The sequence below is a fragment of the Cibotium barometz genome, chromosome 37 (assembly GCF_041138505.1).
Source record: "Cibotium barometz isolate CiBa-2024 chromosome 37, ASM4113850v1, whole genome shotgun sequence".
In the NCBI taxonomy this organism is placed as follows: Eukaryota; Viridiplantae; Streptophyta; class Polypodiopsida; order Cyatheales; family Cibotiaceae; genus Cibotium; species Cibotium barometz.
This window is the reverse complement of record NC_141082.1, coordinates 6,706,405-6,731,343: the sequence shown is the minus strand read 5'-3', so window position 1 is coordinate 6,731,343 and position 24,939 is coordinate 6,706,405. Positions and strand designations below refer to the sequence as shown.

Here is a 24,939-nt window from a genome sequence, read left to right as displayed (position 1 = left end):
TACATCCAAGCAAAAGAGAGAAAGCGTGCTCAGTACAGCACCGCCTCCTTGCAAAGAGAGAGAGAGAGACAAGGTGGTTCAGTTCGCTGGTCTATTGCAGAGTGGAAAAGTCCTGTATGTGCTGCTGCCCGACTCTTAGCAAGAGAGAAAAATACGTGTTGCTGCCCGTCTTCCCACGAGTTAAAAGCAGTCCTGCAGCCCAGCCCACGTGCTGTCCTGCAGCTGCCAACTTTCCCCTGCAGTCATGCGCAGGTTTCTCACCCCCTTCCGAACGAGAGAGCAAACAGGCGCGTTCCAGCCCCGCCTCCTACTCAGCCGTGCGCTGCCTGCAACCTTGCGCTTTCCTGCAGCCCGCCAGTCGCCAAAGAAACACCACACGTGTAACTGAAACACTGCCAGCCAACATGGCCATAGAATAGCAGGCGACAACATGCCCACGTGCACACACACCTCCACACGTAACTGGTCGCGCACACATGCGTGGGAGGAAACCATGTCCAGGGAGAAGCGCCACACGACTCCACGCTTCGGAATCCGCCACCCTCCCCTTTATAAAGAGTCGCCTCCACTTGCTTTTTTTCTCCAAAAACTAAAAGCAATAGCAAAAACGCATGCCTTCAAATAATATTATTATTTTTGTCATCAGAGGTTTTAAAAACCTTATAACCTCAAAATTCCTTTTGTCCCCTTTCACACTTGGGCTGGCCACACTTATGAGTTTCCTTTTCACATTCAATTAATGCCTGTCCACACTGTGCGTCCCATGCCTGTGCCCACCTGCTTGTTTTCCAGAGAGAAAAACACAAGGTCGTAACAATGCCAAAACCCAGGGTTGTTTTCCATAGCATTACCCTGTGCCTTTCCATAACCTAGAGAGAAAGATAGAAGACATGTCAAGCAATCCCCTGAATACACATAAGTTCAAAATGAAAAGGAACAACACATCTCTTCCAAGAACATCCTCCCGTGCATCTTAGCTTGATCTTCTATATCCAAGTCTCGCCACAGCTTGTGAGCTGACGGTGCTGGAGATGCCACTGGCCACAGCTCCAGACATGCCATCAACCAAGCCCTGATCATGGACCCCGGTTCCTTTGTAGAGCACCCCCCGTCCTTCGTCTGAGCCCTCTGCACCATAGCTTTTTATGGAAACTCGGTAAGAACCTGCACCATAGCTCTCTGCATGGGGTCGCCCGCCTGGCTGCTTCCACACACGCAGCCGCCACCAGCATGTGGACTGCTCCACGTTGCAAAGGGTCACCCGCCTTGCTGCTTCCACACACGCAGCCGCCACTTGCGCTTCTTGTCCTGCCGACCTGTACGCCACCTGCTCAGCCCACCTGTCTGCAACAGACTATAATCCTACACCTCCTCCCAAGTGAGAGATAAAGAGAGAGCAAGCGCAGTCCAGCCCACGAGGCAGTGCCAAGAGAGAAACTTGCAGCCGCTGGCTCATTGCTGTCCTCCAGTCCTGCAGACCTGCGCAAGCCTGCTCAGCATGTAGCGCATGTTCGCCTGAGAACGAGAGAGAGAGAGAGAGAGAGAGAGAGAGAGAGAGTTAGCATGTGATCGCCATGGTGATGCGCCATATCACACGACACCACCACCCCCGAAGTCTACCACCCTTCCCTTATAACAAGGATGCAATTCGCTTTTCTCCCAAAAAAAAAACTAAAAGCGAATAGCAAAACGCATGCTTCCAAAAATAATATTACTTTAAGTCAGAAAAGGTTATAAAACCTTATAAACTCAAAATCCTTTTGTCCCTTTCTTTAAAACCTTTTGTCCCCTTCACACTTGGACTAGCCACACATGGGTTTCTTTTCTTGATTCCAAGCTGATGCCTTTCACATTGTCCATCCCATGCCCGTGCCCACCTGCTTTCTGTCCAGAGAAAAACACACGGTCGTAACATACCCCCCTCTTGAAAAATAGCAAGCGTCCTCGATTGCACTCAATAACACAGTAAGGCATCGTATGAGCAAAGATTCCCCATATGACAAAAGCAATGCCCCTCCAATGCATGAAACCGGCCTTCAAAAATTTGACGGGCGGTGAAACACTCACACACACAACACTTCAACAACCTTGAGGACCTGGAAAAGGAAAAAAAACAGGGGAAGCTAGAGTGCTCCTGCAAACATTACACGGACACCGATTGGACCCAAAACGCAGTGGTGCCCCTTGCAATATTTCTTTACTTGATCAAATTTGAGTACAAAGTACAACTTGTAGAGTCCTCCACCAATAGGATCCCTTATAGTTTCACCTAGGACTTCCAAAAGAGAACTCTCGTTATTACAGCACAACATACCATGGAGAAGGCACACTTGTACAACACCTACCTGCTTGAAAAGATCTTCTCCATCTCTACCATGGATTCCTCAAACCCTTTCCCAAACAGTAGTAGGGCTGTATCAAACCATATGTCCTTTCCTACAGTTACAGCTTGCTCGAACCTTGAGAAGACTACAACCTGTTCACATGAATCCAAAGACATGCTTTCCACACGAAACCAAAGACCTGTTTCTACCTGAAACCAAAGACCTGTATCCCATAAACCATAGGCCCGTTTCCTCAAAACCAAAGTCATGTTTCCTCTCGAATCACACTTGGGCTGGCCACATATGGGTTTCCTTTTCATATCCAACTTGATGCCGTTCACACTATCCATCTCATGCCCATGCCCACCTGCTTGTTGTCCAGAGAAAAACACAAGGTCGTAACATACCCCCCTCTTGAAAAATAGCAAGCGTCCTCGATTGCACTCAATAACACAGTAAGCAACCAATGAAGAAAGAGTCCCCATATGACAAAAGCAATGGCCCTCAAGCGCATCTGGGTGATGAAACAATCATCCTGGACAATAAGGCCCACCGTCACGTCAAAGTGACAAACAACTCTTCCTTGTTCCTTCAAAACCTGCAACAAAAGTCTAAAACCAAGTGGCAACACGTAATATGTGTTAGCCAAAAACAAAACCATGCATCATTCTACATATGACAAACATATGCATGACACATATATGCATTCGTAAACAATACGCTCCTCAAGATGCTCTACCCACTCCAAAATAATAGTCTCAGGGCTGCTCACAAGCCTTACACCCATGGGCATCCCGCAGATTCCACGACTGGAGGTACAACATGAGCATATGAAAGCACTCAATGCATCCAAACAGTACATCCACTAAGTACTTCCCACATATGTCACATGGCCATCCCGCAGGAGTCACACTTAGTGATGCATCCATGAACATAATAAAGTACTTGATGTATCATACCAATATACATGCATCACTCCACACAATCCAGAGTATTACCCATGTATTCTCAAGGGTACCAGGATCCAATGGCAACAGAATATAATAATACCTCAGAAAGTGTATGCATACATGCACAAATATAGTTCAATCCACATATGAACCAAACCACTCTAGGACTGCTCGCGCAAGACTTATGCCCTTCATAGAGTTATCCATAGTTGCAGTTATAGTTCAAGGTGCGGCCGACTATGAACCATACCCAACTTTACCATCTCATGTGACTAGTACACAATATCTTATAAGTCCCACAAGCAGATGTACTGTCAGCCTCAGTACATTCGGGTGAATTCAAAGATGTCACCAAGCGACTCCTAGATGAAAACTGAGCCTGTCTATAACAAGGGAGTGGAGATGCTACCCCCCTCTTGAGCATCAAGCAATGCTCCAAACCCATGCTCTGCTGAACCTGAATGAACCTTAGCAAGAGTCGGCTCCAAAAGGCATCAAGATAAAGCTGCAATTCTTGAGGTGAACCTGCTAAGTCACCCTCCTCCATCCACTTCGCATCCATCGGTGAATAGTTCTTGAACTTCACCCAAACCATATGTCCTTTCCTACAATCACAGCTTGCTTGTAAGCTCAAGAAGACTACAACCTGTTCACATGAATCCAAAGACATGCTTTCCACATGAAACCAAAGACCTGTTTCTACCTGAAACCAAAGACCTGTATCCCATAAACCATAGGCCTGTTTCCTCGAAACCAAAGTGTTGTTTCCTCTCGAAAAAAAACCCAATGTCATGTTTCCATGACAGATATACCATCCAAGCACGGTTGCCAAAACCCAGAGAGAAAAAGATAGAGGACGTGTCAAGCAATCCCTGAATACACATAAGTTCAAGATGAAGAAGAGTAACAACACATCTCTTCCAAGAACATCATCCTGTGCATCTTAGCTCGATCATCTGTATCCCAATCAGAGCCTGCAATCCATGATGAGAGAGAGAGAGAGAGAAATAGAGAACTCTCTGACGGAGATATCTGGTAGACGGCGAGAGCGATCATGGAGGTCTTGTTGGTGCCGAACTGGGCCTGGACGATAACGTCACGGCTCTAGATGATAGGACGGTTAGCGCGCTACTGAATGGCCGAGGGCCCCTCAAAGCCGTAGACGTAGATGCCCCGCAAGAACTCGTCCCAGACACCCATCGTGTCGGAGCTGCTGTACATCTTCACGCCCGGACTTGTCTCATAGGCCATGCAATCGTTGTCCACCGGCGCCCCACCTCCGCCACCACCTGAGACCATTGCTCCACCTGCACCACCACCACAGACCATCGCTCTGCCTACACCTAAACCCATCGCTCCGCCTTGCTGCTTTCACACAGGCAGCTGCCATGTGCATGTGGACTACTCCACTCTGCCGAAGGTCGCCCGCCTGGTTGCTTCCATACACGCAACCCGCCTGGCTGCTTCCGCACACGCAGCCCGCCTGGCGCCCGTTGCTGTCCTCCTGTCCTGTACGCCACCACCTGAGTCCACATACAGCATAGCGTAAGGTCCTAAGGCACGTACAGCATGGCGTAAGGTCCTGCTCTGAAGATCTCTGAGTCGCATGTACTCTCTGGCAACCAACCACCCAAAGAGAGAAGTGCCAAACGCCACCATAGTCACGACCAAAAACCAAGAGAAGCGCCACACGCCACTCGACCACCCCAATTCTGCCACCCTTCGCCTTTTTATAAAGATGCGATTCACTTTCTCCAAAAAGCCAAAAGCAGATAGCAAAAACGCATGCTTCCAAAAATATTAATATTTTAAGTCATCAAAGGTTATAAAACCTTATAAACTCAAAATCCCTTTTTGTCCCTTTCACACTTGGGCTGGCCACATATGGGTTTCCTTTTCATATCCAAGCTGATGTCGTTCACACTATCCATCCCGTGCCCGTGTGCCCACCTGCTTGTTGTCCAGAGAAAAACATAGGGTCGCAATAACAATGCATCTCAGTGATGAAACAATCATCTTGGACAAAAAAGCCACACTTTCACATCAGAGTGACAAACAACTCTTGCTTGTTCCTTCAGAACCTGCAGCAAAAGTCTAAAACCAAGTGGAAACACGTAACCTGTGTTAGCCAAAAACAAAACCATGCATCATTCTACATATGACACACATATGCATGACACATATATGCATTCGCAAACAATATGCTCCTCAAGATGCTCTACCTACTCCAAAGTAACAATCTAAGGGCTGCTCGCAAGCCTTACACCCATGGGCATCCCATAGGATCCACGACTGGTGGTACAACATGAGCATATAAAAGCAATCAATGCATCCAAACAATACATCCACTAAGTACTTCCCACATATGTCTCATGGCCATACGCAAGAGTCACACCCAGTGATGCATCCATGAGCATAATAAAGTACTTGATGTATCATACTAATATACATGCATCACACAACACAATCCACAATATTACCCAATGTATTCTCAATGGTACCAGGATCCAATGGCACCAAAATACAATAATACCTCAAAAAGTGTATGCATACATGCACAAATAGAGTTCGATCCATATATCCATGAACCAAACCAACTCTAGGACTGCTCGCAAGACTTATGCCCTTCATAGAGTCTCGAAGTGTTAGCTCAGGTTGCCGTAGACTTTGAGCTCAACCAAACCATCCCATTCCAAAGGAAACCAACTCCACAAATAGCATCATCTCAATATCCAATTGACCGATCCTGTGGTCAAGAACAGCCAGAACCATATGACAAAGATCAATGTCCCAATCTTTTTCAGTCATACCTTAGTTCCAAAGGCAAAAACCATAGATGTTGACAGAGTTTTCCATAGTGCAGTTATCGTTCAAGGTGCGGCCGACTGTGAACCATACCCATACCCAACTTTACCATCTCATGTGACTAGTACACAATATCATAGAAGTCCCATAAACAGATGTACTGTCAGCCTCAGTACCTTTGGGTGAATACAAAGATGTCACCAAGCGACTCCTAGATGAAAAACTGAGCGTGTCTGTAACAAGGAAGTGGAGGTGCTACCCCCCCTCTTGAGAATCAAGCAATGCTCCAGACCCCAATTCTGCTGAACCTGAGTGAGCCGTAGCAAGAGTCAGCTCCAACTCAAAGGCATCAAGATAAAGCTGCAATTCTCGAGATGAATCTGCTAAGTCACCCTCCTCCATCCACTTCGCATCCATCTATGAATAGTTCTTGAACTTCACAAGATAGCGACGGAAAACTTTACCTTGTACCTTTCTTTCCTTATGTGCCAGTATCTGCTCGGGAATAAGAACCTCATCAAGTCCCTCCGCTTCCGTCTGAGCCTCATCTGATACATCCACATGCACTAAAAACCTGCTTGCACTCCACCCAAGTGGTAAGCACAAGTCCCAAAGAAGCATAGTAGATCACTACTGCTAAACATAGAAAGAAGCTGCCTTCCAAACCCATGAAGCCTCTGTGAAGATACCATTGTTGACAAAGTGTCGAAAGCCATAGCCTTCAATCCATCTCTTGCACCATAATACTTCAACTGCTTCTTGTTCCTGGCCACTATTTCCTGTCCTTGGTGTCTTTTCTCATGAGCTTCATCTTTAGCTTTTGCTCTTCACCTCATACAGGCAAAGACACACAATCCGGCACTGTCTCCTGCACTTCCTTTTCACTTTCCTCATGTAGAACCTTTTGATGTGACAACCACGGGCTCGCCTCCTTGAGGAAGTAGACGAAATCCCGGCAATGGAACCATGAAACCGGCCTTCAGAAATTTGATGGGCGGCAAACACTCGCACACAAAACACTTCAACACCCTTGAGGACCTGGAAAAGGAAAACAAACAAGGGGAGCTAGAGTGCTCCTGCAAACATTACACGGACACTGATTGGCCCAAAACATAGTGGCGCCCCTTGCGGTATTTCTTTACTTGATCAAATTTGAGTACAAAGTACAACTTGTAGAATCCTCCACCAATAGGATCCCTTATAGTTTCACCCAGGACTTCCAAAAGAGAACTCTCGTTATCACAGCACAGCATACCATGGAGAAGGCAAACCTGTACAACACCTCCCTGCTTTCCAAAGGTCTTCTCCATCTCTACCATGGATCCTTCAAACCTTTTCCCAACAACAATAGGGCTATACCATACCACATGTCCTTCCCTTTAGCCATAGCTTGCATGTAACCTCGAGAAAACTACAACCTGTTCACATGAATCCAAGACATGCTTTCCACATGAAACCAAAGACCTGTATCCAATAAACTAAAGACCTGTATCCCATAAACCATAGGCCTGTTTCCTCGAAACCAATGTCCTGTTTCCTCTCGAAAACCAATGTCCTGTTTCCATGAGAAATCCACACATACACCATCCAAGCACGGTGCCAAAACCCAAGGTTGTTTTCCATAGCAATATCATGTGCCTTTCAATAACCCAGAGAGAAAGATAGAAGACGTGTCAAGCAATCCCCTGAATACACATAAGTTCAAGATGAAAAGAAACAACACATCTCTTCCATGAACATCCTCCCGTGCATCTTAGCTTGATCTTCTGTATCCAAGTCTCGCCACAGCTTGTGAGGTGACGGTGCTAGAGATGCCACCGGCCACAGCTCGAGATATGCCATCAACCAAGCCTTGATCATGGACCCCGGTTCCTTTGTAGAGCACCCCCGGTCCTTCGTCTAAGCTCTCTGCACCATAGCTCTCTACAGAAACTCGGTAAGAACCTGCACCATAGCTCTCTGCAGAAACTCGGTAAGAACCTGCACCATAGCTCTCTGCAGAGGATCGCCCGCCTGGCTGCTTCCACACACGCAGCCGCCACTAGCATGCGGACTGCTCCACGCTGCAGAGGGTTGCCCGCCTTGCTGCTTCCACACATGCAACCGCCACGTGCGCTTCTTGTCCTGCCGACCTGTACGCCACCTGCTCAGTCCACGTGTCTGCAACAGGCTTTAATCCAGATAAAGAGAGAGCAAGCGCAGTCCAGCCCACGTGGCAATGCCAAGAGAGAAACTTGCAGCCGCCGGCTTGTTGCTGTCCTCCTGTCCTGCAGACCTGCGCAAGCTTGCTCAGCATGTAGCGCCTGATCGCCTGAGAACGAGAGAGAGAGAGAGAGAGTCAGCCTGTGATCGCCATGGTGATGCTCCATATCACACGACACCACCACCCCCGAATTCTGCCACCCTCCCTAATAACAAGGATGCAATTCGCTTTTCTCCCAAAAAAAAAACTAAAAGCGAATAGCAAAACGCATACTTCCAAAAATAATATTATTTTAAGTCACAAAAAGGTTATAAAACCTTATAAACTCAAAATCCTTTTGTTCCTTTCTTTAAAACCTTTTGTCCCCTTCAGAGTTGGGCTAGCCACACATGGGTTCTTGATTCCAAGCTGATGCCTTTCACGCTGTCCATCCCATTCCCGTGCCCACCTGCTTTCTGTCCAAAGAAAAACACAGGGTCGTAACAGCCAGCACCCAGCACACCTGAACCCAGCGAGTGGCAGCCCGACTAGCGCACAAAAAAAAAACAAACGGCTAGCCCAACCAATGCACCAAAAGAAAAACAAGTGGCCAGCCCAACCAGTGCACAGAAAAAAAAAACACGGCCAGCCGATCAGTGCACAAGAAAAAAAAAACCAACCTGGCGTGCCCGTTTACGTAACGACCAGCCGGCTTTGCATCCTGTTCGCTCTAGCCCGGCTACTAATAATTTTTTAGGAATCCAACGTGATGTTACATTGCCTTTTCTCGGGCGGGTAGCTGCTTTCCTACTACGAGGCTTCTTGTCTGAACGAGATTGAGCAGTGGGGGTAGCCGTTAACGAAGCTTTTGGGACCCATTTGTATGTACTCTTTGGTATAGTAAGCGGAGCCCTGGAGACCACACTGTCTCAGGTGTGATCTTTCCTTGTGCCTGTAAACATTAATATGTGGCATCTTTATACTTCAGAAACCCACCGCTTCATTATTTTTCGGGCACAACATATATCCGGGGCCAATATCACTTGTTACAAGCTGAAAACACCAACTCATATTCACTGGACACACTTCACCGTCTTTCAGTAAATTTTCCTACAGTGGTGGCTTGTGGCCGAGGGACCATACGAGTTCAGCTATATTCAGGACACCCCCCCTCCCGTACCTGTAACCTCTCCTGCTCCAGAGCTAGCTCCTGCTCCTCCAGCGTATTTTCGAATCCAAGTTGCCACACCCACATCCCGTGAGACCGGGAATTTGACGTGTGGATTTTCAAGATACATACCTCACCCGGAGACCTGCATCATTACAGTTTCCTCTTGGAGCGGCACCCTTATCTTGGCCTCGCTATTCCGGAGACATCTCTCATCTACCACGAGATTAATACTTACCCTGAGCAGGCTCCTTTGGAATTCACTGTTCGACCCTCCACACCCACATATACTCCTCGGACACCCACTCTTTCACCACCAGCTCTGCCAGTCCCGATCCTAGCCCCTTACTCTCTCCTCCTGATCGACCACACTACACTGGGTGGTCTATTCCTGCTCCTCCATTGACAACCTCCCCTCAGCCTTCCTCCATGGCACCCACTCACTCTTTTGGTGATGGTTCTCACTAGGGCACAACGACGCCAGCAAGAGCTTCAACAAAGTAATCCAGTTGCTTCCCTTACCATGGCGGATGAACCAATCATTAAAGACAAACTTGCTCTCACCCAATGGCAGCAAGAGATATAGAACCAAATGGCAACTATGCAAAGTCAACTCCAAAAGACTTTGGAGACTCTTACGTCGTAGATGCAGCAGATGCAATCCCGACACTCTCAACCTGCGAGTTCAACGGCTTCGATCGACGTACCATTTCCAGACACCGACATTGTACCCCCAGAGGTAGAAGCCGCTTGTTACAAGCATCTAAAACTAAGAAGCTGGACATAAAACCTCCCGAACCCTTTTCCGGCCAACGCAATAAGCGTACACTTGACCAATGGCTGTACAAGCTCCGCTTGTACTTCGATTCCACGGACCTCACCGATGCACGAAAGATTACCTTCGCCGCGTCTTTGTTAAAAGACAATGCATTTTTATGGTGGCAACGGCGACTGTCTGATGGGAAGACCGTCAACACGCGGGACAGATTCGAGCGTGTCATCCGTAAGCAGTTTGTACCTGCCAATGCGGATTCTCAAGCACGATCTCGCTTATGCCAAACTGGATCATTGGCCTCTTATATCTCGCAGTTTACCAGCTTGGTACTACAGATTTCCACATTGACCCCAGAAGACAAGCTACACGCTTTTGTCGAGGGACTTACTTCCACGTTGCGCACCGATCTTCACAAATATGACCCAGTTGACCTTGCAGCTGCTATTTGCTATGCTAAACGCATAGCCGACATCCTGGCCACATCCATTCCATCTGGGTGGACCTCGTATACACCCTACAGGGACATTTTGAGCGTTTGACCAGTGATTTGGAGTGCATATAGTAGCGGCATGAGGCTTTTTTCCGTGCCTGGACCCTTGGACCTTACCTATCCAGGGAGTACGGTGGAGTTTCTTGGCACTACAGCCCCTAGTGTGGCTTTTTCCTCTGCCTTCAGTTGTAGCCTCCCCCCAATAGAGCGGCCAGCCGACGAAAGAGTCCCCCCTTCCTTATCTCATATGTATATTTGGATTGCTTTTTTAGCAGTGTTGTATTCAGCCGTACGGCTGGTTTTTTCTTTCTAGCTAATAGAAGGATCTTTTTTTGGAAAATTAAATTTAAAAAAAAAGGACGACACCCCCACTGGAAAGTTTCGGGCCCTTATCATGGCTGACACATTAAAGAGATCAAAGATGCATGTGACTATACCTACTAGAGCTGAGGCACTATAGAGACACTATCGAGGTAGCATCCTGAGATGCGAGATACCGCACCAACATCTATCACTAACTTCTTTGCCCTCACCAGAGGGCCCTGCAGCCCATACAAGATCCACCAGGACAAATGAACCATGACAAAGCTAGTCATCCCCATCGAGTGAGCACCCCTCAGACAGACACAAGCTGGCACCGCGCATCTGGGGAGTCCTCCCAGAGAGCATAATTCCTCCCGAGAGTGAGCCGTCCCAAATCCTAGCAATGTAGATCCTGCACTCACCAGCTCCAAATGTGGGACTTGCTTCAACAACACAGAGAGGCAGTCCCATTGAGGCCACGTACTTGGTCCATGATGAGGATGACACATTATATATTAATTCTATAGCTTGTATACACACCGGGGGCCCAGTATTTTATTTCGGCAGCTAGTTTTTTCATCTTTCATGTTGCCTTGCCATCTTTATTCATGAACCACATGAAACATCTCTTTGGTCACATAGACCTTTTGGGCCTTTCGTAGATGTTAATAACGTCTTTCTTTCTCTATTGATGCAGTTGGCATTGATGTTCTATACTCCATTCAGGAGGGTGACATAGGATAATCTCAACCCATTTCATTTTACATACAAGGCATGCATAGTAAGCCAGCCCTGTTTCTTTAGGAAGACTTTTTGTTTTCATGTATTTTTGGCATCCACTTAACTCATAAATCATAAGTATCATTTTTGGTCTCATAAACCCTTTGGGCCTTCCATAGACATCAACTCTCTCTCTCTCTCTCTCTCTCTCTCTCTCTCTCTCACACACACACACACACACAGAGACAGTTTTCCTAGAAGCATTGCACCAAAGAGGCTGACAAACTGACCTCTGAAGTTTCATGTTTTTTACCCCACAGCAATGTAAAAAACCCTTTATAAGCCTTATCATTTTCAATCAAGATATCCACATCAGGATTTCTTTCTGATGTCGGTTTTGGAGGCCTGTCACGCCAACTTCCGGGTACCCAACCACGATTGACTAATACAGGGACCTGCACACTAAGGAGAGGACATTGTGTTATTCACCTACTTTACATCCTTCTTTGTGAAAGAAAAAAGAAGAAACTAAACAAGGGCATAAAATATCATGGCTTCAAATCATAATGGCTTTAAAACATGAGAAAAGAAGAACAAGACAGACAACACTTCAGAAGGTGCCTACAAAAGGTGATTAGCTAGGCATTCAATCAAGTCATGCAGATTCCCCCATGATCTCATAGCATGTCCATTCTCACTAACCACACCATTGACTATACTGCATCATATTCTAAACTGATTTTGAGGAACTCTCACAAAAGCTCCAGCCTACTTTATACAATGACAGACTCCTTGGCTCCCTGCTGTGTGCAGCCCATGGCAGGGCGCCTCTAGGCAGGAAGGACGGGGGGGGAGGTGGCTGGAGTTGCGCAGCAGCAGCATGCACCAGAGTCAAAAATCCAGCTGGTAGCCTGCTTCTGCCCCCAGCACATTTTAGATCCAGCTCTCACTGGTGTCAGTCTCTGGGCAGGAAGGAGGGAGGAGAGGGGTGGGGGGCGGAGGGGGGGGGGGGGGGGGGGGTGGTAAATCATATGGGTGGCAGTCCAAGGACACATATGAATTACACAAATCCCCGTCCCTGAAACCTCAATCCAAGATAAAAGAATATACATGTTATCAAATGGGAGATTTGTGACATCAACCCAATCTTCTCATCAGTCGCCCACGATTGAGAGAGCTCTGAAACCTGAAAAAGCATGTAGTATAATGTACATAGAACCAAATATGCATGTTGTCCATATTGTGCATTCAGCTTTCATGCTCCAGGCATCGCATGCTTATTTTAGAATGAATGGCATTTCCACAATGCTCAAAGTAGGAATGTGTTGTCCATGCAGACTTACAACTATATGTGGACCAACGGACTGTTCTCCCAAAGCCATAAGCATTAAGATGCAGCCCCTCTAACCTCAAGAGGGGCAGGGGGGGAGGGGGGGGGGGGGGGGGGGGGGGAGGGGATTCTGACCACACAAACCCACTGAGGGGGGGAGGGAAGGTCATCACCAATCTGCCACTGGAATTCTGTCAAGCTGCCTGGTCCGATCCCGTGAGTGCTCCTGAGGCTGCCATGTGAAAAACCAAAAAAAAACACAAGAGGAACTCCGGTGCATGTGAAAAAGGCTATCCACAAGATATCGGGGGGATCCTTATTGAAATCAGATATGCAGGTGTCAAGGCTAGGTTACAGGGGATCGAAGCTGTCCATAGTGACTGTGTGTGCAGAGGGCAGAGAGAGAGATACAAAGCTCAAGAGAGAGAAGTAATGTTGCACAACTCAATGATTGATTAGATTTAATACAAAATCCTCACCAAGTACAATGCTTTTGTAGGTTTAGAGCCTTATCTTTTGACCCAAACCAATCACACACATACATTGGACAAGTGACACATGGCACACTTATCCTATCCACTCATAAGAGTGGTTTCACACACACTTTAACGCACATTCATAAGAGAGTGTTCACATGCACATATACATGGACACACAAACTGGGGTTTACACAAGGCGGACACACACACATGAAGCTTTGAATCCCAACAATCCTCGGGAGGAAGAATCCAATCAGGGAATGGCAAAGTCGATCTCGCGGATCATAATGGAGGCTCCTCTCAAGGTGTCCAGGTGGTCCTGCTGTGTCGGCTCCGGGAGTTGACAATAACTCAGCCAGGTGCCCGAAGTCTGAGCTAGTCCCCCACAGAGGTGAGATCGGGCGCCATAGGTGTCCTATGAGGGAAGGCAAAAATGATGGGTTCCAGGCCATATTAGAGCCGAGATGGGAGCACCACCGATCGTAGTCAAGGCTCTTGCCAGATCAGTGTCCTTCATTCATAGCACCTGGGAGCTTCCCAACACCGGTATGCACGACTTGCTTTAGAGTCCTCTCATCAGCTAGCCATGGAGGGAGACACTTCATGTTGGTATGCGCAGATAGCATCCTGGTTTGACCTCCACGGGTTCAGTTTAGACAGACTTCCACCCTTCCAGTAATCTCTGGAGGCACCCTCTCTCACCTTGACACATTCTGAGATTAGTAGAGTCATCAGACAGGACCTCATTCAGTTGGACACTAGGAGGACATGGCTAGAGCCCTCACAGGAGTTGGGGACGAAGATGGCTTTCTATAGAGACCATCTTCTCCGCACCACTGAGGATGGCTTTATACTTAGACCGCGCTACATGGATACCCATCTGTCTCATGGATTGAGGTGCGCCATTGGGCAGATCCGCACCTCTTCACATCAGTTAGAAATAGAGACAGGCAGATTTAGAGGCATACCTCCAGGGGACAGGATTTGTCAAATTTGTTGGATAGCGCCAGAGACGGAGGAGCACTACATCTGTCGCTGCACAGCATATTATGAGATTCGAGGGCGCTACCATTGCCTTTTCAGAGAGGGATTTGGACCACTGGCTAGAGTCATGGACTATTGTGATCAGCGATGCTTGGGTTTTTATCTCCTGGAGATCCGCAGGCTCAGAGAGTCCATTATCAGGAGCAGACGCCCGACTAGCAGGGAGTCCACACAAAGACAGATTACTGATTTCTTTAGAGGGACTACCCGGGAGGACACACAGCCGACAGCCCAGTAGTGGGCACCCCGTGGGACTCTAGTTGAGAGAGCTATCCAATTGGGCAGATCTAGACGCCCGAGGGTTCGCGGACCCTCACATCGGAGACGGTGCCTACACCGGAGGATTCAAAGCATCATTGCAAGGCATCAGGCTCGTCCGACCAGGCATCTCACTATGGCAGATATCCGGGCCATCCGGCAGAGACCCATGCCAGAGCTCCTAGGATGATTACGACTCCAGCCATATACTGTTGTACTCATTGTCACTTTTGTACTCCCCCATATTCATGTATTCACGTATCCATGTACTCATGTACCCCATTTTGACTAGTAGCATTAGCTTCCCCCCTACTGATGTATTGTGGGGCTATCTCTTTTCTTTTCCAGACAGTGTATCAGATGTCACATGGTTGTAACTTTGGTCTCATAGGTCACTTTGGCCTTTTGAAGACGTTAATATAACATTTCATTTCTCTCTCTCTCTCTCTCTCTCTCTCTCTCTCTCTCTCTCTCTCTCTTCTTGGAAAGTGGAGGGGACCTTGAATGAGGGCGGGATAGAGAACCTGCCAGGTGTGGAAGAAGCTCGCTGAAAAGCAAGTGCTGAGATTTCAGAGGGGGGGGGGCCCTCTGAGAAGATCCATCAAATCCCCAGTGTCTTGAGGCCTCCATGGGTAGGAAGGCGGAGGAAATGCGGCTGATCAGGAGATCCTTCCAACTCCTCCCCGACCAATCCATCCATGATCAGCTCACCCAAAAGGGCTCTGCACTAGGTCACAGGATCTATCAAGTTCAGGCCTCCTTGAGCTCGAGGTTGGCTCAATATGCGCCAAGCCACCTTCGCTCAAGCTGGGCAACACATACTATGACCGAAAAACCCGTTGCATGTGCCAACAGGTGAGAATCCATGGTGCCAGCATGCCAAGAAGAGCTGTGCCTCCCGTACTAGGAGTGGGCTCTGGTCAAGGACACTCGCAGGCGAAGTTCAGGGAGTCAAACTCTATCCTCAGGTAGCATCTGAATATCAGTGATCCCGCCCTGGTTGCCGAGGTCTCTAACCTGCCCACCTGCTAGCAACTGCCAACACCCTTGCCGACTTAAGTGGTATCCTCTACAGTGGTGATAGAAGAGGCCAAAAGCTGGAATTCCACGGTAGAAAAAGTACATCTGTGTGCTGCATCGGTCGGGGTAGATGAAGCAGCTGCCATAGTGTCCTCCAAGGGGGCGCAGGGTGGCAGATGAACAGGAAAACCAAAGAACCTGGGCTGCTGGGTAGGGGGGCTTTTGTGTGTGTGTGTGGGGGGGGGGGGCGCTATAAAATCAGGACAAGACGAGGACCAAGGGAAAACAGGAAGGGCGGAAACAGGAAAAAAGGGGAGGGGTAACAGTTTCCACACCCCGAAAGCGCAGGGGAAGAAGAAGACGGAGGAAGGGCGGGGAGGTAGCTGGGAGGGCTGGTAGGGTGCCACGGGAAGGAGGGGATGGCTGGAGGAGAGATGCGCCTGGGAGAGGGGGGGGGCAAGGCTGGGGGGTCAGGGGAGAAGGAGCAAAGGGAGGAGGTGCTGGGCAGCAGGAGCAGGGAGCTCTCTCTCTCTCTCTCTCTCTCTCTCTCTCTCTCTCTCTCTCTCTCTCGTTGTTGGGAGGTGCGTCTTCTCAGAGCACTTCTATAAACTTGATTAAGTGCACGATTAAAGATATAAAACCAGAAATTTCAGATTCGCACATTCAAATCACACTAGGAGTTGAAGATGGGCCCACCCTCCCCCTTAAGGTATATGTATTACCAAAAGCAGTATTGCCCTTGTACAAGATGCAGGTAGACATGAGAGAGAGACATGCCACCATCCAAAGTTTTCATAGGAAACAAGCCTTGCTTCAAAATTCTTCAGGAATGAGTGGCTCTTTTATCTTTCCACAGCAAATCCTAGGCTTGCAGAAGGAAAACTGTGAACTCAAACAAAAACTTCAAGCATCTGAGGTGCAACTAAATAAAGAGAAAGCTAACATGTAGTGAGTGTCGGATGAGGAGCATAGTGGTTAAGGATGTTAAGTACACTTCGCACTGTACACAAACTGTAGGAATACTGAACCAAAAAATATCACTTGGCAGTGAAAAAACCTTTTTAATGACCTCCTTAGAGTTGTGGCCCTTGCAAAGGAGAGAAACAATTTGATCACTAAAAAGAAATAAATTGTGCTTGTACGAAGATACGAGTATAATAAAACTGAAAAGGTCCCTCCAGAAATCTTAAAGACTTACTTCCCACTCTCTTCTTGCACTGGAAGAAGAGGGGTTATAAGATAGTAACCCCGCTCAGTTACACCATGGTTGGTACGTCCACGCGGACCTAAAAACATTGATTTATCCTCCACATAGACCCCTTCACATTGCACCCTCTTGTACTCTAAAGATTGAAGAACATTATCACGTATCTCCTCTGTTTCACTTTTCTGCCCAGAATCCGCTTGAGCAGAACTGAGAGCAAGATCAAGAGGAACAATGTCATCTCTCAGCCTATTTCGTCGATGTTCAAGCAGCTCCACCTGAGCACATGTGGCAGCTCAGGTTACAGCAATGAAAGAATGGAAATTATAAAAGAAGTTACGCCATTGTTGCAGTACGTACCTTCCATTGGCGCCTCATAAGCTGCCAACTGCCAAGGCCAAAAGCAGAAAGCCCTGGTATGAAAAGCAGTATTGCAGACCACCGCCATTTTGTATTTCCTGAAATGCTGGAAACAGACTTAGGCTCTAGTGGCAAGCTAGCTTTTACCTTTATGGAAAATAATCCCAAATAAAAAAACTAAACCCAATCAAAACCTTAACATGCTTTCCTATGATTATGCAGAAGTATGGGACAGCGAAGGACCAAGAGGAGAATCAGAGACATGTTTCTTGGGATTGTCACACGGCCCCTCGAAAAATGAGATGCTTCAACATCTTTCTAACCCCACTACCTCGATATAGAGCCAGTTCACAACCCTCCAACAGAAGAATATGGAGAAATTTCATCAAGGTCCATCATGCACATTTTACATGTGCACCTCACCCCACATCACGATTCACAATTCCATTTCATTTTCATCTTTGTGATTATAGCTCTAGGGGATGTTTTTGGTGGGATTTGTATGTTACATCAAGCAAATCCACTAGCTGCAGCGAGCAAGAATTGAACCCACGACCTTGCACCTAAATCCTTACCAACTATGCTACACTGCATTCTCCATTTTTTACAAACCGTGTACATTTCAAACCATTTTGGTATCATAGACCATTCTGGACTTCCAAAAACATTTATAAAACTCTCTCTCTCTCTCTCTCTCTCTCTCTCTCTCTCTCATAGGCCAATCTGGCCTTTCTGTAGACGTTAATATATATATATATATATATATACCTTCATAGGTCAGAAAAATCTGAACTTACGAATTGAGAGATTTGAGAAAGAAATAATAGTGAAGAAGGACAAAGACAAAAACAAAGCATTTGAAAGATCAGAAATAAATAAACTAACAAACCTAGCTACTAAGGAGAGGAAATCAAAAGATAATATCAAACGAAGACTTTATATTAAGACATTAACAAAAAAAACAAGAACAAGCAAACAAACAAACAAAAACAAAATAGCAAAACAGAGAACTGTAAACTCTGGACCTAAAGCACTAAGAGCTAGAACCAAACATTAAGCTAAACTTTTAAAAAGACTTCGACTCAAAAGTGCAACCATTAACTCCAATGTCTGTCCGAACATGAAGTGTAGGTTCATCAACTCTATCATGCATAGCGTGGACAATAAGCTATGACATCCCTTGTAACTCGCGGCGGGTGCCCGGGGGACTAAGGCCTTTGACACACTTGTTGATACCATCAATGCATGTTAAAACACTTAAACATGGCCACAACCTTAACACATATCCATCATCACTTTGCATAAAACATAAAGCTGGACAAAACATCCACAAATGCTGAAAATGGAGCTTGCACGTGTGACACCGCATAGAGGCCGGAATGGGCCGACCCCCCCCCCCTTGGAGTATTTTATTACCCAAGGAGAATAATATCATGTACAAGCTTTGAGGGCCTTACTCTCCCCACGGGAGATGCCGGATTATCCCTATACAAATGCCATAACACAGCCCAACACAAGGCTACCAAGCCGGAACATAGGCTGTAGAAATGCCGAGCCAACAATATAATCCATATACCTCCGTGTGGGTACTGATTCTTCCCCAAAAACCACGGGTCTTCATGCAATAGAGCTGGTACAACAAGTACAACACTCCATTCAGCCGATGCAACAGGTACGGTGGCTGGTACAGCCGATACGGTGGCTGGTACAACAGGGACAGCAAGTACAAATGCTGGTACAACAAGTACAATGATTGGTACAGCAGGTACAATGGATGTACAGCCGGTATGGTGGCTGGTACAGCGAGTACAAATGCTGGTGCAACAAGTACAATGGCTAGAAATCATAATAAATGATTAAATACCCTTGCCTTCAGTATTTCTTCGCGATGGAAGCCTCCAAAACAGTCCCCAACAGTCGGTATTCTTCATGGGTAGCCTTCAAGAGAGAGAGAGAAAGAGAGTAGGCATCATTAGGGCAGCCTATAACGGAAGAGAGAGGGCTCCAATTTATAGATTTGGGCCTCCCATGAGCTAAAATGGCAAGAGAAGGCTACGATGACAAGTGGAGAGCCACACAATAGCTGAAGTGACAAGTGTGAGGCCACTTGTCTCACTTTGATCCACTTTCTAACAAATGTCAGGCCACTTGTCTCACTTTGGTCCACCTCTTTGCCACATGTCCCAATCTAAGAGATGGGTCCTTCCATAAACTTTATCTCTAAAAATATCCCAGCTGGTAGACATTCTGTCATAGGCACTTTGCCAACTCTTGGTATCTACAGAATTTCCATCGGAGTCGGGCTAAAAATAGCAACTCTCCTAAATTTTGGGAGTGTGGTCCTTTGTATTCTAGGATAATCCCCCATTCCCAAAGCTTGTATTTTCCAAATATTTAAACATCTTGGAGTCCACCAGACCCCTTTCAGACTGGGAAATGTCCAGGCTGGTGACATCCCTACTCACGTCATCAGTGCCCAAGAGTAGGTGCAGGTTTGTATAAGGTTAGTCCAAAAGAACATGCTTTATAAAACCAGCGAACTGAGTTTCTATCACTCTCCGAAGGTTAATATATCTTTTCTCTTCTTTTCTTCTCTCTCTCTCTCTCTCTCTCTCTCTCTCTCTCTCTCTCTCTCTCTCTCTCTCTCTCTCTCTCTCTGCGCCTTCTTCACAAAGGACATGGTTCTCAAGGCCATCCATAGACTACATAATGGGCAGGCCCAAGACCACGAGGGATGCACTGCCGCGAGTACATCTCACATGCCGATGATACCATGGTGCCCCTACTAGCCTACATGTTCAATAGAGCCTTTTGTGAAGGATTTCCACCCTCTTGGTCCACAACCACCATCACCCCCATCTTCAAAGCCGGGGATCCACTTAATCCAAATAATTGCAGGACGATCATGATTGGCCACACATTGGCCAAACTCTATGGATCAGTGCTAGAGGTGGAACTTGGTTCATTTGCACAGAGACAGTAGGCATGCAGAGCCTCAAGACAAGCAAGCTGTTGGAGGAGCTACTCTACCCTTGACCACATCTTCACCCTTTGTGCCATCATCGAGGAGGGCAGAGCACGACATCAAAGGATTTACTACTGCTTTGTGGATTTTCGCAAAGCTTTTGATACTATACCTCAAGCCTGCCTCCTACAACATCTATAGGAGATAGGAGTCCCATCCGACATGGTTTGGAGAATCATCGTCCTCCATGAATCCGTCACCGGACGAGTGAAAGCCCTAAGAGATACATCACAAGATATTTCCAGCAATATTGGGGTGAAACAAGGCAGCTCTCTATAACCCACTCTTTTTGGCCTCTACATTGATGAGATCTCGAGCTTCATTTTGATAGATTGGGGTGGGGGGGAGGAGGGGGCTGGTCCCTCACTGGCAGGCATATTGATCCCCCTACTACTTTATGCATATGACATCATCCTCCTTTCAGATTCAGCTGAGAGGCTTCACATTTGGATGCCTTGCAAGAATTTTGCACTCGGTGGGACCTCACTGTTACCCTTGGTAAAACCAAGGTAATGGTCTTCAATACCTCCCGCCCCTTCACGTACAGAGGGGATCCTCTGGAGATTGTCTCATCCTATATCTACCTTGGTGTCACTTTCAATAGCCCACACTTCACCATGGTTCACGCAGCACATGCCAAAGTGACATGGGGATATGCAGCCTTGAGCTTACTTGAGCGGCAGTGCTTCCAAGCACATTTCCAACAGTCCAGGACGAAGGGTTGGCTTTTTGACACCCTCATCACACCAGCCTTGATGTATGGAGCAGCCTTCTGGAGCCATATTTATCCGATGAGGATTGGCAACGAGTTGAGAGACCCCACGTCATGATGTTCTCCCGTATGATCCGCAACAAACCATCACTCCCACACCACATTGTCTAGGCAGTGTTTGCTCACCCCAATTGTAGTGGAGATACACTCTTTTAGACGATCGCATACCTCCATCACATCACTCACATGGATCTCCACAAGTACCCGAGGCTTGCCCTGTAGTCCTCGAGACAACGAGCACTCGAGGGCAACCCTAAAGTCTGGTATACCCGAGTTTCCACTTGGTTCTCACAATATGGGCTCCACGTGGACCACCTCCCAACCCTACAATACAATTTGGACTCCCCTTTTCTCCACCTCTCTCGTGAGGACACCAAATGGGTTATCCAGTTAGATCTTCTCATCCTCTACACCCACTGCAAATGGATCACACCTTCGGAGCTCTCACCAAACTTCTCCAGAGATCACTTCCTCAAGCTCACTCTTAGGATGGATTCTTCCGATAGCTATCACCAACCTAGACATTTCCAGGTATGAAAGGGCTCTAGTGGACTCCAAGACATCTAAATATCTGGAAAGTACAAGCTTTGAGAATGGGTTATCCAGTTAGATCTTCTCATCCTCTACACCCACTGCAAATGGATCACACCTTCGGAGCTCTCACCAAACTTCTCCAGAGATCACTTCCTCAAGCTCACTCTTAGGATGGATTCTTCCGATAGCTATCACCAACCTAGACATTTCCAGGTATGAAAGGGCTCTAGTGGACTCCAAGACATCTAAATATCTGGAAAGTACAAGCTTTGAGAATGGGGAATTATCTTGCAATACAAAGGATCGCTATTTTTGGCCCAACTCCAATGGAAACTTTGTTCACGTCATTACATCAAGAATTGAGCAAATACCAAGAGTTGCCTGAGTACCTATGACAAATGGGATACCAGTTGGGATATTTTTAGAGATAAAGTTTATGGAAGCAACCATCTCTTACATTGGGACATGGCAAGGAAGTGGATCAAAGCGGGACAAGTGGCCTCACACTTGTCACCTCAGCTCTCCACTTGTCATTATAGCCTTCCTTTTTCCTCATGGGAGCCCCATATCTATAAATTGGAGCCGCTCTCTTTATTCAAGAGGCTCTCTCTTGTTGCCACTCTCTTCTACCATGTTGGTTGCTCGCCTTCTTGTCTACATCACTCTATGCAGCCTACACTACTTCACTCCTCTCTAAAAAATGTCATTGTACCGGCTGTACCATCCACTGTGCCAGCTGCATCAGCCCCTATACCTGTACCTCTGTGTATTGGCTGAATTTTATGGTTGCCTCGTGTTGGGCTGTGTTATGGCATTTGTATATGGATAATCCGGCATCTCCCATGGGAAGAGTAAGACCCTCAAAGCTTGTACATGATATTTTCTCCTTAGGTAATAAAATATTCCACTAGGGAGAGAGGGGAAGGGGGGGGGGGGGATCGGCCCATTCTGACCTTTATGCGGTGTCAGTTGTGCACATCTCTCTTTTACAGTTATGTGGATTAAGAGGCATATGTTTAAGGCTATGGTCAATTTCAGTGTTTTATTGCATTAATGGTCAAGTGTTTTGCAAAACCCCTTGGCCCTCCGAAGCTACAATAGCCGGGCTACCTGAGTGTTCACATGTCCCATGCCATGCAAATTGTGATTGGCCACATATGGGTTTCATCCTTTTGGGATCAAGGTATTGCTTGTGTGTGAGAGTGTGAACCACCTCTTAGAGAGTGGTAGTGTGTAAGAGTCTTGTATGTGTGTGAAGTTGAACCATGGTCACCGTGAAATGCATTTCAGGTAGCCTGAAACGTGAAACCTCTAAAACACATGAAACGTTTCAAAGTTTCAATGAAACGCCCACTGAAACCTTCAAAGTGAAACGTCTAAATTTTTGAAACTTTGAGATTTGAAGTTTAAATATTAATAGTAGAGATGTCTTTTATACTTGTGTTATCACTCGTGGTAATGTATTATGTGAGTAGTTTTAAGATTTTATACTAACAAATAGTAGACCTAGCATCTATCTCTCTTGACTTTATATATAAATATATATATATATAGGCGTTTTGGTCCGGTGTTTCAGTTGGTGCCTATCTCACAAAGTGAAACGTTTCAGGTTGAAACTTTGCGTTTCGGGGTGAAATGTTTCAGACTTGAAACGTTTCGTGGTGACACTTGTGTGAACCCACTCTTACAGAAGTAAGAATAATATCTAGATATTATATGTGCGCCTGACATAAGCAATGGTGTCATTAGGGCAACCTTTGTAACCCATAAAGGTGCATGTACTTCATTGAAGAAATCAGTCAACAATCCCATCATTGAGTCGCCTACTTCACTCTCTCTAGCATTGTCTTCACACTCTAAACTCTCCATAGTCACAAGAATCGTGAGAAACGGAGGTGGGAAACGTGGAAACGCGTTTCGCACCCCCTTCACACCTAGAAACAGCCGGAAACGGCCATGCCCTATCTCATTAGGGGAAACGGGTCCAGAAACGGCCATGCCTGCATTGGTAGTGCTCTTCACCAAACCCCACAGATTTTCTTTCATCACATGAAACTTTATCTTCATTTGCCAGGTGTGGAAACCTTGGCCATTGAACTTGTCTATGAACATGTGAGAGCTTGTACTTGCTAAAAAATTTCACTTCATGCCCGAGGAAAAAATAGGGTTTCCAAACAAGGGGGTTTTTGGAAATGATGCTATAGGAGGCTATAGCAGCACTCTAATGCTTGATTTATGCCCTGAGGTGTCAAGCGAATAGAGTGGCGGGTATTGACAGTGTTGAAAAACCTTGTTGATAGTAGCTGCAGGTTGGCGTAGACAGGCGGGCGTTGAGAGTAGCAGCAGCAACTAAAGGTGAGCAACACACCGTAGCAAGGTTGCAACTGTATAGGGAGGTGCCTGCGATCAATGTGCTAGAGAAGCGTAGATAGGCTTGAAGTTTGTGTCAGGTAGATGCTGATTCCATATTAACATTCCCACTCTGATACCATGTTGAATTGGGGGGAGCTATGGTGGCTTGAAGGTGAAGGCAACCATGGCTATGGAGCAGATGGAGAGAGTTTCATAGTCACTAGAAACGGGAAACGGAAACAAAACCAGCACCCCATGAAATTGGAAACGAAAACGGGTAGCAAACATCACATAGACTCGATTAATTAAATTAGTGAACCAAAACGAGTAATTACAAACTTAGCCAGACTTTCTCAAATTTGCATAAACGAGGACACATTTAGAGCAACAAAAAAAAAAGGAGACCTTAGGATCAAGTCGATTGCTTGTTCACAAGACAGGGCATGGTAGTTTCCAGCCTGTTTCTTGTAGCAAGATAGACCTCTTCCTCTGATGTTGATGCAACCAATGAAGAAGAGCCCATAACCGAACAAGATCTATTCAGAGCAGACAGGGCATATGGTAAAATCAGCCTTCAGAAATTTGATGGGCGGTGAAACAAACACTCGCACACACAAAACACTTCAACACCTTTGAGGACCTGGAAAAGGAAAACAAACAAGGGAAGCTAGAGTGCTCCTACAAACAGTACACGGACACCGATTGGCCCCAAAACGCAGTGGCGCCCCTTGTGGAGGAGGTTCACTGATGGATGCGAAGTGGATGGAGGAGGGTGACTTCGCAGATTCACCTCAGGATTTGCAGCTTTATCTTGATGCCTTTGAGTTGGAGTCGACTCTTGTTA

General features: G+C 46.7%; 1 protein-coding gene across 1 annotated transcript in view; it reads right to left on the bottom strand.

Moving 5' to 3' along the window:
- Positions 1 to 24,939, bottom strand: part of SURF1 (Surfeit locus 1 cytochrome c oxidase biogenesis protein) — a 45,640-nt gene that overhangs the window by 8,302 nt on the left and 12,399 nt on the right. Inside the window, exons 3-5 of the mRNA XM_086776515.1 lie at positions 17,413 to 17,510; positions 17,047 to 17,330; positions 12,008 to 12,179 (exon numbers count right to left, since the gene is read on the bottom strand). Coding sequence (XP_086632641.1) covers positions 12,008 to 12,179; positions 17,047 to 17,330; positions 17,413 to 17,510 — 554 coding nt within the window. The remainder of the gene's footprint in view (positions 1 to 12,007; positions 12,180 to 17,046; positions 17,331 to 17,412; positions 17,511 to 24,939) is intronic.